The sequence below is a fragment of the Panonychus citri genome, unplaced genomic scaffold, assembly GCF_014898815.1.
Source record: "Panonychus citri isolate SS breed McGregor unplaced genomic scaffold, ASM1489881v1 Contig00143, whole genome shotgun sequence".
NCBI lineage: Eukaryota > Metazoa > Arthropoda > Arachnida > Trombidiformes > Tetranychidae > Panonychus > Panonychus citri.
Window position 1 is genome coordinate 1,819,842 of NW_026515548.1, and position 12,544 is coordinate 1,832,385.

The following is a 12,544-nucleotide window of genomic DNA, read 5'->3' on the forward strand; positions in this document are numbered from 1 at the left end:
ATTCTCCTCTTTTCTATTATCTAAATTGCTGAGATAAACCATAGTAATTTGAACAGTTAAATGTAGAATATGAATCTTTCTATTATTAATCTTATAATTAGTTATTGTTAATAATAAAATGTCAAGAGATTAAGATAATGATTAAGTGTTGACAGATGATTTAAGTGTAAGATTAGCTGAATTTTGATGAGTTGATTAGAGATTTTGAATTCAATTGGAAAATCAAAAAGTTTTCAAAATGTAGTGATTATGATATTTTCACTTATTAATGTTGTAATTGTTTGTTGATTATTAATAGTAGTATAATTTTATTAATTGATAATATAGTTTATGATTGTTCCAGTTAAATAATCACTAAAAACTAGATACATTGAAAATAATATTATGATAATTGTTTGATCACTTTCTCTTTGGTTAATTGTTAACCTTTGATTGTTTGGTCTTTGATTAGGATAAAATTAGATATTAAAACTTTTTCATTTCGTTGGTTTCTTTAGGTTTGGGCTTACCAATCACTTTTTTACAATAATAAGGAAGAGCTAACTAATTATCACATAAAGAATGGACATTGCCCCAAGATAATAAGTAAAAATTATCGGTTTAGTTTCAATGAATTTTGATAAAATTGTAGTGTGAATGGTTTCACCAATAACACCATTGACAAAGATATAAGAAGTCATTGCGTTTGTGATTGGAAAGTATTTTCCCAATGATCCATAAGAGATTGAAAATACTGGTGAATATCCAATTCCAAGTAAAATAAATGCAATCCAAGTGAATGTTGATTGAGATGCCGCTTTTGGTACTAAAACAAAGGTACCAGCGAGTATTATGAAAAGATTCAACACAAAGAGACGACCTTCCTTGATAAATAAGGTCATTGGAATAAAGATTAATCGATAAAATGAAAACATGGACCAAAATACTGTCGCTATTAAAACCGCCGTCTTTTTGTCCATCTTTATATCAGCTTTAACCGCGAATGCAGTACACAAATTACCTATTAGTTTATGATGAATACAAATATAGTAAATATTAATAGACCAATAGTATATTTGAAATGATTATCAGAATACTTACCCACTACAGCTTCAGTTCCAAATGCGAAATTAGCGAGAATTCCGGTCATTATAACTGCACAAACCTTCTTGGTTGTGCTTGCATTTGATTGAATTTCTTCAGCTTCTGGTTCAGCTGAGTTTTCACTGTTTGTCTTTCGATCATGTAAGTAACAGAAAAAGAATGGAATTGAAACGATAAACAGCATTCCACCAACAATCATGAATGAATATTGAACTTTTACATCTTCAGGTGTATATTGAGAAGTTTGGGTTGAATTGACGCTGGTGCCATTTGCTAGAATTACAGTTGTATCATCAGATTCTGTGTTAGGTAATAGAAAAGGTCGAGTAAAAATCGGTGTAATCAAAGCACCGACACCGAAACACATATGAAGAACCTGAAGCCAATTGACTCCATGTTTACCCCAAATCCTTAAGATGATCACATTACAGTCTAGAGAAAAAGGATATTATTATGTAGAAAAAATTAAATACGATCAAATATGATTGGTATCAAATTGAGATTTAGAATTTAAGTAAAAATTGTGCATACAGATATCGAAAACCCCTTGGGCAAATCCAGAGATGATAATACTTGCAAATATCAATTCGATAATATTGAACCATGGAGCAAGAATTAGGAAAAGACCAGCAATAAAATTAGATATTGAAAGGATTAGATAATCATCTATACGTTTCTCATAGAGACCACCTATGGATTATCAGTAATTAGATTAGTGTTTCAATCAATCAGTTGATAACAAGATAAAATTACTTACAAGATGAAGCTCCAAGTACATAGCCGATTGCACGAGCTGGAACAAGTTTCGAGACTGTCGAAAATGAGGTTTGAACTTTAATCTGAAGATCGAGTAACGAACTGCCCATCAAAGTGTTGACCCCTCCAAGACCAGCGAAGGTCAAATAAGTTAATAAAGTTTTAAAGATTTTATATTTATTTGTCTTAACGAATTTAATCAATTCCATTTTTAATTACGTATTGTTAACAATAAGATATCCAATTGAGTGTTTTAAAATTAAATATTCACAAAATGTTGACAAGATCACAGTTAAACACTTTGAGCTCAACAAGTTTCAGTAAAACAATAAGATTTAATTACAATTAACACGGAAAAGATTATAATTTCAATCACAATTCTGAATGTTGATCATGGTAAATGATGATTATATTGGTTAAGGTGAAACTTTAAATCAAAAGGATCGTCAATGAGCATCTTCATTAAAATGATGATCATGATTAGATTTGAATCTCTCGGCAGTGGCCTCAGAATATCATTTGTTAATCACTGAAAGGATAAAATGAGACACACACAAGTAATTACAAATTATTGATGATAATCAACTGGTAGTCTCTTAGTGTTAATCAAAGTTGATTAAGAGGATCAAGATTCATCTTACATTGTTTACATTCCTTATCCATTTTCATCAATCTTATCAAATCTAAACTGTCACCATGACAACTTCATTCGTAACTACAGTTAGTCGAGAAAATTTGACAACAGAAATCAAATCCAATTGAATAAACCGCTCTTTTCATATTGTTCAGCAAATCTCTCAACAAACTGTACTCATTATCATGCTATTTATAGCATCTCATTGAAGGTCTGATCAGTTTTCCTGATAAATTTCAGGGAAATTTCAATATGATAATAATAATAAAGTTCTGTTTGGATCGATTTTCTCAGAAACTTTTTCGACCACTGACCATAAGAAGATGGATAAGATTGACTGTAAAAAACGAAAATTGATCAATTTTAATCGATTGTTATTCTCTACTAAAAGGAATAGCAATTTAATTGCTTATCGATTGAATAATTTTTTTACTGTTACAATTTTTGTCTTCAACAATTTAATTAGTTCTCATTTCGTGTGTAAACAATTAAGATAAATAAGTTAAGATGATGTGTTACAAGCTTAATTGATTTAATTACCGAAACAATAAAGTATTAACAGTTACTTGTTAATCATTTCAAGAGGTAGACTAAAACGTTCAAATGATTAGATATTAATCAACAATTTAATGGCGATTAAGGATTACGTGTCTTAGTCAAAATGTAATTACGTATACAATGAATTTAAGATTATACAAAGAGTAATAATTTTCCTAATTATGAGTGATTCAAATTGAGTAATTTAATATCTTTTTAATCATAATCGTTAAAAGCACAACAAACTAACCAAAGGAGTTGGAAACAATCAGTTAATTGTTTTAAGAATTTAAATTGAAAATCGCTCCATCTTGTGAAGAGAGAGAAAGAAAGAGAAAAGTTGTATTGTTTGTTTAGGAGAGATGATTTGAATGTTAATTAAGTCGAATAAAATTTTACAATTTAATCCACTAAATAAATAGAATCAATTTTGTTGGAAATACGAACAATTAAAATTTTGATTAATTTTTTTCGAAACTTTAAAGTTAATCGAAATTCGCGCTTCTTTTTTTATTCTTTTCCCTTCTACTTTTTCCCTCTCATGTGGAATCTTTCTAGACAGCACTTATGAATGTATCGATAAATCTTTCTTTGATTTAGATTCTCGTTCTCTTAGGCTTTGAATTAACGTTTTTGAACGAATTGTTGATCTCATCCTTTCCTAAGATGAGATAAACCTTATCGATGGTTACATCCAAGTGCTCTCTCTTGCTATTACTCTTTGCTTGTGATCCTTTAGTTGTGATTAACGAGGTTTCTTTTGATTGTTATCTCTTCCATAGTTAATTAATTGTTTTAATTTTAGTTTATTTGTTTATGTTAAAAACGACATTATATGCTTAATGTCTATTCCTGCCCCACCCAATGCGAATTCACCTGATAGATGGAGAATCGGATTTTCACTTGAAGTTTTCCAATCGGATTTTAAAGACGAGAAACATTTAAATGTTTCTTTCGAAAATATTTTAAGGAATTTATTGATTAAAATAAATTGCCCAAAAGCTCAGTTGAAATGCCTCTCTGGTACTAATTCTCTGTACAAGTGGGACAAGAATGGATTAGTCCATCAGAAAAGAAGTACCAAAGTGATAAGAAAACTCAAGGTGAATCTTATGTCGGTCTATGGGAAGGATCCATTTCTGTGGATCAATCAGAAGATCGTTTGGAAAATACAATCAATTGCTTATCAAGATCAACAGGTGAGTTTCAATTTCTATTTGCCCTTCACATTGAATAGAATTTTCTATTTGATGTAAGAAGACCTGAGTCTCTTCATTTGTTTATCATCCTAATCCTTCAAAATGTCCGTTATTAGGGATACTCTTTAGGCTTCATCTTCTGTTTTATAATATCCTGTTCGTTATATTATCTCTGGTTTAATCTTTTCTTTAGCTGTGATTCCTTTGTCCATAAACGTTCAACCCAATGGAGATGTTGATCTATCTGATGCTCATTCTAGAAAAATTGGTTTCCTATGGAAATTAAACAAAGGGGACGACGAACCTTTCGTAAACTTGGATAGTTTCCGTTCTTGTTCTAGTAAGAATTTAGAACAAATAATTATCAGTGGATTCAGTTTCGGGAATATCATCAATGGAACCAAATTTGTTGAACATTTCAAAAGCTTCACCAAGGCACCTAATGGGCGATCTATTATTACTCTCGGTGGTAAAGGGGCGCCAAGTCAGTGTACATTCGCTAGCCTTAAATATATTCAACGAATGATGGATTTTCAGTTTAATATCGAATCGGATCGAACTCGTAAATTTAAACTCTCCTTCGAATTCAAGTCAATTAAGCAAGTAATCGTTTCGAGGTCAGTCTCTGGTACGAGTGTTTTCTTTCGTTTAGCTTATCAACCAAAGATTTTCATTGCCACCGAAGACTTGGATCCTAAGAAAATTGATATGATGAAAAGCAAATTTGATAAATTCGACTATGATCGTTATTATTCATGTCCGGGTTTCAAGCAGTATTTCAAATCAGGTACAGGATTTTGGACTCGTTGGTACGATTGTAAATATATTTCGTCTGATTGTATTGGAAAAAGTTCTACTTTCGTGTTGCATCTTCCACCCGATGATAATCGAACGCATTTTATTGACCTTGTGTCTAAATTTCTTATTTGGCGTCATTACTCAAAATTGGGAGTTTCAATTGGTTTTATCAAAGTCATCGAGCATCAACCTGTTGATCTACCGATTGGCCATTTTCCCTTCGAAGTACTTTATGCCATTCAAAGTATTCAATCAGTTTCAAATGCCTTCCAAGATGATTTAACTGTGAACAATCAAATTGATCATTTTATCAGCTTCATTAAGGATCTGATTGAAAGTAACGATAATGAAAAGTTGGTCTTTGCGCTAAATAGACTTTTCTATGAGTATCTTTACAAAAACGTAGATTTCGCTCTGATGAAATTGAAAGTGATTTTCAAAAAAGTAGCCAAAGAATGGAAATCAATAAAAGACATAAAATCTTCATCCAGTTCGTGCGTGAAACTTTTGAGACGAGTTATATTAACCCCGACGAGAAAACTAATTTTACCAGAATTGACGTTTCAATCATCGCAATTCCTTGAGGCTGCGGATAAAGACTACGTGTTGAGAGTCAGTTTTAGAGATGAGGATATGAGTGATTTAGGATTTGCTGTCACTCGAAATCAAGAAGATATCGATGCGGAAAAGAAGCGTCGAGAATCGCCAGATCCTGAAGCTAAACTTCCATCGCCAGGATATTATTTTCTTAGAAAATGTATTGGTGCTCGTCTTCTACCAAGCCTCAATGTTGCCGGTAGAAATTATCGTATTTTTGGTGCTTCTTCATCACAGCTTCGTGATCATGGTTTGGTACTTTATGCCGAGGATACAATGGGCCGTGATGCAGCGAAAATTAGAGAGGAAATTGGTTCGTGCAAAGCAAAAGGGATCTCGAAGAAATTAGCTCGAGATGGTCTTAGTCTCACTCAATCTATGGCCTTTATTGACATGAAAGATGTTGAAGTTCGATACACCAAAGATATTGAAGGCGGGGAACATCCTGATTCTAAGAATCCATACACATTCACCGATGGCTGTGGTCTCATGTCCCCTCAGCTCGCTGAATATATTTGGTCAGAGTTGAAAGCGAAAGGTGCAATTAAGGTGAATCCGGATAAAGAAATGAAAATGCCAACAGCTTATCAGATTCGCTATTTCGGATGTAAAGGAATGATTAGTTTGGGTGAAAAGTTAAAAGGGAAAGTCATCGTGCTGAGAGAAAGTAAGTCCAAAATTGAACAATCAATCGACCAATTTAACTAATGGTTTCTTCTTTTAGGTATGCGAAAAATTGATTCGAAGCCTGGTCAACTTGGAATCGTTAAGATCGCTGATCGACGTCAAGCTTATCTGAATAAACCTTTGGTCACAATATTGAATCAGATTGGATTATCTAACAATGTCTTCGGTGAAATACTTTCCAATGCAATCGGAGATTTAATTGGTTCATTCGATTGTCCCATAAAAGCTTCTAAGGCTTTGACAATGTTTTCTTGTTTAAATCGGTTTATTGACCATAAAAAATTAGCTTCGAATGGCTATAATCTACTTGGAGACTACTTTTTCCGAAATTCTCTTCAGCTTGTTTTCCACCATGGTCTTGATATTATTCAACAAAAGGCTCGAATCCCATTAGATTTCAACACTGCTCGAACATTGTTTGGGGTCGCTGACCCAACTGCAACTTATTATTTACCTTATGTAGTTGTGCCTACAAGTGACAGTGATGATCCGGATTCCAACTTGATCAAGATTTTCGATAAAAATGATGAACTAATTTACTCGACGCCTGCAGGCCCAAAGAAATCGTTGTTTTTTGATGAAACGACAGAAAAGTTCCTATCCGATGCCACGTCGAAAAGTAATGGACTAGGAAAAGGGTTATTGAAATATGGACAAGTTTTCATTTTCCCAAGTGATTCGGATAAACCTTTGACTGCTGAAGTTAATGTCACTAAATTTCCTTGTATGGATCCGGGTGATGTATTAGAATTGAAAGCTGTTGATATACCAGAATTACATGGTATCCGTGATTGTGTTGTTTTCCCTGTTGATGGTCCTCGTCCTCATGCTGATGAAATGGCAGGATCTGATTGCGATGGTGATGAGTTTTGGGCAACATGGTCAACCATTTACAGAGAGATTCAACATTCTGAACCTATGAACTTTCCGGATGTAGGAAGTTCAGAAACTTTTGATGAAAGTAAAATTGACAAGGAAATCGTTAAATTTTTCACGAAGTATATTCAAGACGGTGTAGTTGGTCGAATTGCAAGTTCGCATATTGTTTGGGCTGATATGCTTTCCGATGGAATTAAATCCCAAATATGCAAAGATTTGGCCTTGAAATATTCCATAGCACTTGATTCTGTTAAGACGGGAATCATTACCAATTTATTGGACGAAGAAAGATACAAAAGAGCTCCTGATCATTCTTTGCATTTGGGAGTCACACCAAGTTATCTTTCTGCAAGAGCTTTGGGATATATCTATCGGATTGTTTTCATTTACAAACTTTTCCTTGCGAGAACAGTTGAACGTAAACTCATTGAACAAACTTGCAATCCTAGACTCATACGAAGCGGAAGAAAAAAGTATATCAAACAAGCGACGGAAGCTTATGAATCTTATTGTTCTATCGTTACTTGTATCTTAGAAATGAGCGAATTCACAACAGAAGCTGAACTTCTCAACCAGATTTCAGGGAATTATGGTTGCGAAAGATTCATCGAAGTTCCTTTAAAACGTGCTAATGATCACCAAGAAACCATAATCTACATAATTAATCATCTATTGGTTAAAAAAATGGAAGACACTTTTTATAGTGAATTTGATGGAATGGACAAGGAAAGTGAAGAATATGAAGAAGCTGTTCTCGCAAAAGCTTCCGCTTATTACGAAGTGACAACTAAAAAGAGTGCATTGAATAAGCGCTTCTATGGACTCCCTTGGATAGGAAAGTATTCCGAACATCTAATTAAGCTTTTATCTTTATCTGATAAAAAACCGGATGAACCTCGTGTCACCGAAATTGACCCACCGTCATCGAAAGGAGGATTTAATGAAACACCGACAGAAAATTACAAAACGTCGGAATTATGTTGGTTACGATTACGAGATTGGTGTACTTCGCATCTAAATAAGATGGATGCCACCAAAAGCGATGTGGGAAGAATTATTTTCTTTTTAGAAATTCTATTCAAAGAAATCGCAGATATTTATGTTCATAAAAAGCGAAAGAAAGAATCTCCCTGTGACATATTGAATGAAATCTTTGCTTTAATCGAAAAAAAGCGGCAACTATTTGATTTCGAAAATAATTTATTCGATTCTACTAATGATCCAATAGGATTGATGACATTCCTTGTCCTAGAAAGTACATATTGTGATGGCATTGAATCGAGTAAAGTTCCAGATTATTGGGTCAATTCAAATTATCGAGTTCTAGTCGAAGATGAAACTATGATTGATGAAGAAATCGAAATTTTTAAGGAAAATCTGAAACAAATATCTCATTGTGTTAGAATTGTCCATTTTAAATCGAGAGACACCGATGAACATTTCACTCTTTCAATTCGTGGATCTGGTGTATCAGTTTTCATTTGTCAAACTCTGATCACGATTCACAATTACATCATAATGAAGGGAAATGAAGACAATATTTTTTAGATTAACGTAAGAAAATCAAACCAAATTTTAACTCTGCCAATTCCATTTACTTAACTGTTAACTTCGCAACTTTTGCAATGATTATTGATACTTTCCTAATTTTATGCCAAACGCTTTATACGTACATTCATCTCATGACTAAATTAATGGTAAGATTATGCTATAGCCTCCCCACGTTTGATTGAGTACCCATTCAGCAAAATTAAGAATTATCCCATTGAGCTCAATGCAAATTTCTGTTATTGAAGCCCTGTAACTAAACATTTCCGCAAGTTCATAGTACACATATGAGTATTGGCTATAACGACAAAAAATTCAGAACAATCAACAGAGGTGCCTATAGTATAGTTTAGCCAAATTAATTACAATGTATTTCCAATGATCTGTTATTGATCCACGAACAATCAACTCAATCATCTATCAAAGTAACCAGTAAACGTCTCACAATTAAGTGCAATTGTTATTATAAAACGATTGTTTGAATGTTTTTCCAAATGTTGAGCTAAACCAATTGTATGAAATTTTTCTGTTACTATTTTTATTGAATAAAAAAATCAATTAAATGATAATCGTCAAACTGGCCATTCTTTAATCAACTGACCTTTATCAGGACAATTAATCACTTGATTTTCTTGCTGTGAACTGGCTCAATCTTAGAGTGTGAAAATATCGATTTGATTAAAATTCTCTCTGTAAACTGATTTCTAATTGTTGAATTATTCTCAATTCAAGTCGATTCTATGATGGACCAGGATGAGAATTTTTCGCCTGCTTATGTTCAAATGCATCTTCCATTGTTTTCCTTTTTCAGTAAATGTTCAATGAAAAGAAAACTTTGTTGGAATATTATTCTAATGGTTCTGATCGGTCAAACCATTTACGATCAGACATTTATCCATTTCACATTAACATTTGATTCTCAACGAGTTCTATTCATCAGATTTTTGGCTGAAGATATAATTCTATTCTACATTCTTATTACTCACCAATGGACTTTTCGTGATTCAATAATGAACGAAATTCATCAACTCTGGTTGAATATCGAACTGCCTTCGAACCAGTTTAATAATAGTTTCGTGTTTAGAAAAAGGCTTCGGTTCAAGATCATATTTTTCATGTTCTTCTTGATCATCGCGATCTCATGGATGATAAGAGATCAACTTCCTCTTCCGACTGATTGGATTTCATTCATTCAAGTTATGTACAGACTAATCTATCGAATTCTAATTGTGACATTTTTTTGCTGTCTCCATTTCTGTTTACTTGTCGATTCGACGATACTGATCACAGCCTCGTTTAATTACATTAATCATTTGATCTCAATTCAAGTTGAAAAAGGTCCAAATTTGCAAGAGATAAAAAAGATTCGTCGTATTTACAGTGAGACCATCAGATTAACCGATTATCTCGCACGAACTTTGGATGTTTTCGTATCGATCGTTTATCTTCACTTTGCTATTTGTCTCATTTGCGCTTCTTACCAACTAATCATCAACGATTATATTTTCGATCGGCATTTATCATCAATAATCTCACATTACATGGGTCCAAGTGTAATTCTGCACATGACTTTCAGTTTAATTCAGATTAATATTAAATCTTATCTTTGTCTCAATGATTTGTACAAACTAACGCTCTTCAACGAATCAGCTGATATGAAGTTTGAGGTAAATTCAAGTGACAACTAATTTGCTTTTGATTTGATTGATTTTTCTCTTTCTTTATTGTCACAGTTGATCATGTTCATCCATCGGGTCACTCGTAATGACATTGGCTTTAAATTTTTCAAATCAACTTTAATTGGTCCTAATTTTTTCTCAACTCTCTTCACAATCATGTTGACTATATTTTTTGCTGGTCTATCGTTTATTATTCGTGATGTTTAACTTACAATTAACCAAACAGTCAATTTAATTGTTCATCTCTGAATCTTTGAAACACCAAACCATTATCTTGAAGACTTCGACTTTCGTTAATAACTTTAACCATTCTAAACTTGAGTAAGCAAAACAGCGCCATTGAACCCATACGCTTTGGATGGAACTAGTATTCCGGAAGTAGTTCTCTACTTCCGGTCCAGAAACGTATGGTTTCATACTACTGTCTTTGTAAAAGAAATCCTTTTAAAGGATTAAAGTTTATTCAAACTTCACGTTCTTTTAAAAAATATCTTTGATTTACTTTACAACACTTACTAAACTTATCTTATTTTCTTCAATTCGTTTTATTATCAATTAATTAGTATTATGATAATCTAATCAATTGTACGTCTTTTGATTTATTTTGATTAATTGATTTGAAAAATTAATGAGTCTTTTTTCTCAAGTATGTTTCATGATCATTTGCACTTATCAACAATCGTTCATAATCAAATGAGATAATTAATATTTCGACATATTGACCCTTGTCAAAGATTCAGGGTATAAACTGACGATAATAAACGGAATGGCTCCGAACGATTTCCAGTCCATTAGGCGGATGAAGACACATTGGTCAACAGTTATCCCAGAAAAATTTGTGAAACTGTCATTGGAAATTCATTAAAAGTTTATTGAAATTCTGAATAATTAGGGTAAATTGATCAAAAGTTTTCCAAAGTCAATTGTTTAACTGATCAAAATTAAGTGTCGAAAATGTTCAAAGGTTTGGTTTATCGACCTGTAAGATTATTGAGACAGTTTTGGACTGATTATGGTTGATAGTTAAAGTTCACTATGTTGATTATCTTCAATCTTGGAAAATACTCCTGTAGATATTAATATAAGAGAAAATAGATTGTAATTATTGAAAATGGAGTTCGATTATCAGTTAGTTTGTTGATTGTCTTACCAGGTTCAAGTACCATTGGATATCGACTGACGAGAGGGAAAGGCCAATTTTTGAAGCAAAATTCAACGGGCTGAGATTCATTAGACCAATTTTATTTGCATCTAATACGATCGTCTTATATGAATGGTCACTCCAAGGTGACCATAACTGCTGTCCAATTGATGAGGGTTTACTGTGATTGAAAAAAATAGAATGAACTTTGATATGAATTATCAGGAGTCACAACTTATATCGATACAATGTTTGCTCATTATGAGATACGATGATCACACTTATCATATTCAACAAGTATTCATATATTCAAGCGCAAGTATCAACTAATCAACTAAATCTCAACTTACCCTCCACGTGCAAAAGTAGCCCAAGTGTCCATCATGATCATGGACAATATTGTGTCATCGGTAGTGTAACTTTTGGGTCTCAAAAGAGGGAGACCAAACACCATTGGGATACAATCACCATGACTTGCAGGTAGCCATTTACTTGGCGTTGCAATTGGAAGCAGTGACTGAGATGGTCGTTGAGATTGATAGTAAGCATATACATTAGTTGATCCAGAATTGACTAAATCTCTACCGAAAGCATAAGTCGGACAAGTGAGAATTGTATCTCCTAGAGCTTGACTAACAGCTAATCGTATATTATCAGAATCATTTGGATCTACATTAGCCAAATATCTATCAGAATAATAATTTATCAGCGATTTACCAAAAAGTTTTCCAAAGATATACTTTGCATGAGGTAGAGTTAAATTCAATGGATTAATTGGATGGAAAGTAATCGGATCTTTGAGTATCAACATGAAAGCTCCTTCATTACCAACAGTTCCCAATAGAACGTTAATATTTGGATCAACACCTCCACTCGAAACAATAGACTCGGGATTAGAAGGTAAAAATTCATCTCCTGATATTGGCCAGAACATGAGATCATTGGTTACTTGTGATTTGAGTGGTTGGTATAACGATAAACATGAAGAAATATTGACACCCGGTTG

General features: G+C 33.0%; 4 protein-coding genes across 4 annotated transcripts; 2 read left to right on the forward strand and 2 right to left on the reverse strand.

Annotated features, from left to right (window-relative positions):
* Window positions 1-277: 277 nt before the first annotated feature.
* Window positions 278-2,493, reverse strand: LOC128396115 (sodium-dependent glucose transporter 1-like). The gene is made up of 4 exons (XM_053356641.1): window positions 1,841-2,493; window positions 1,615-1,773; window positions 1,081-1,515; window positions 278-1,000 (listed from the first exon to the last, which is right to left on the reverse strand). Exons 1-4 carry the CDS (start codon window positions 2,046-2,048, stop codon window positions 540-542), a joined length of 1,263 nt encoding a protein of 420 aa, XP_053212616.1. The 5' UTR covers window positions 2,049-2,493; the 3' UTR covers window positions 278-539.
* A 1,250-nt stretch (window positions 2,494-3,743) lies between these two features.
* LOC128396071 (uncharacterized) lies at window positions 3,744-9,287 on the forward strand. Its single transcript, XM_053356592.1, has 3 exons — window positions 3,744-4,209; window positions 4,403-6,271; window positions 6,329-9,287. The coding sequence occupies exons 2-3, from the start codon at window positions 4,732-4,734 to the stop codon at window positions 8,716-8,718; spliced, it is 3,930 nt and encodes a 1,309-aa protein (XP_053212567.1). The 5' UTR covers window positions 3,744-4,209; window positions 4,403-4,731; the 3' UTR covers window positions 8,719-9,287.
* A 132-nt stretch (window positions 9,288-9,419) lies between these two features.
* On the forward strand, window positions 9,420-11,218 carry LOC128396073 (uncharacterized). The gene is made up of 2 exons (XM_053356593.1): window positions 9,420-10,385; window positions 10,452-11,218. Exons 1-2 carry the CDS (start codon window positions 9,459-9,461, stop codon window positions 10,602-10,604), a joined length of 1,080 nt encoding a protein of 359 aa, XP_053212568.1. The 5' UTR covers window positions 9,420-9,458; the 3' UTR covers window positions 10,605-11,218.
* Window positions 11,219-11,407: 189 nt separating this feature from the next.
* Window positions 11,408-12,472, reverse strand: LOC128396265 (acetylcholinesterase-1-like). Its single transcript, XM_053356821.1, has 3 exons — window positions 11,889-12,472; window positions 11,548-11,719; window positions 11,408-11,464 (listed from the first exon to the last, which is right to left on the reverse strand). The coding sequence occupies exons 1-3, from the start codon at window positions 12,470-12,472 to the stop codon at window positions 11,408-11,410; spliced, it is 813 nt and encodes a 270-aa protein (XP_053212796.1).
* Between the last annotated feature and the right edge of the window lie 72 nt (window positions 12,473-12,544).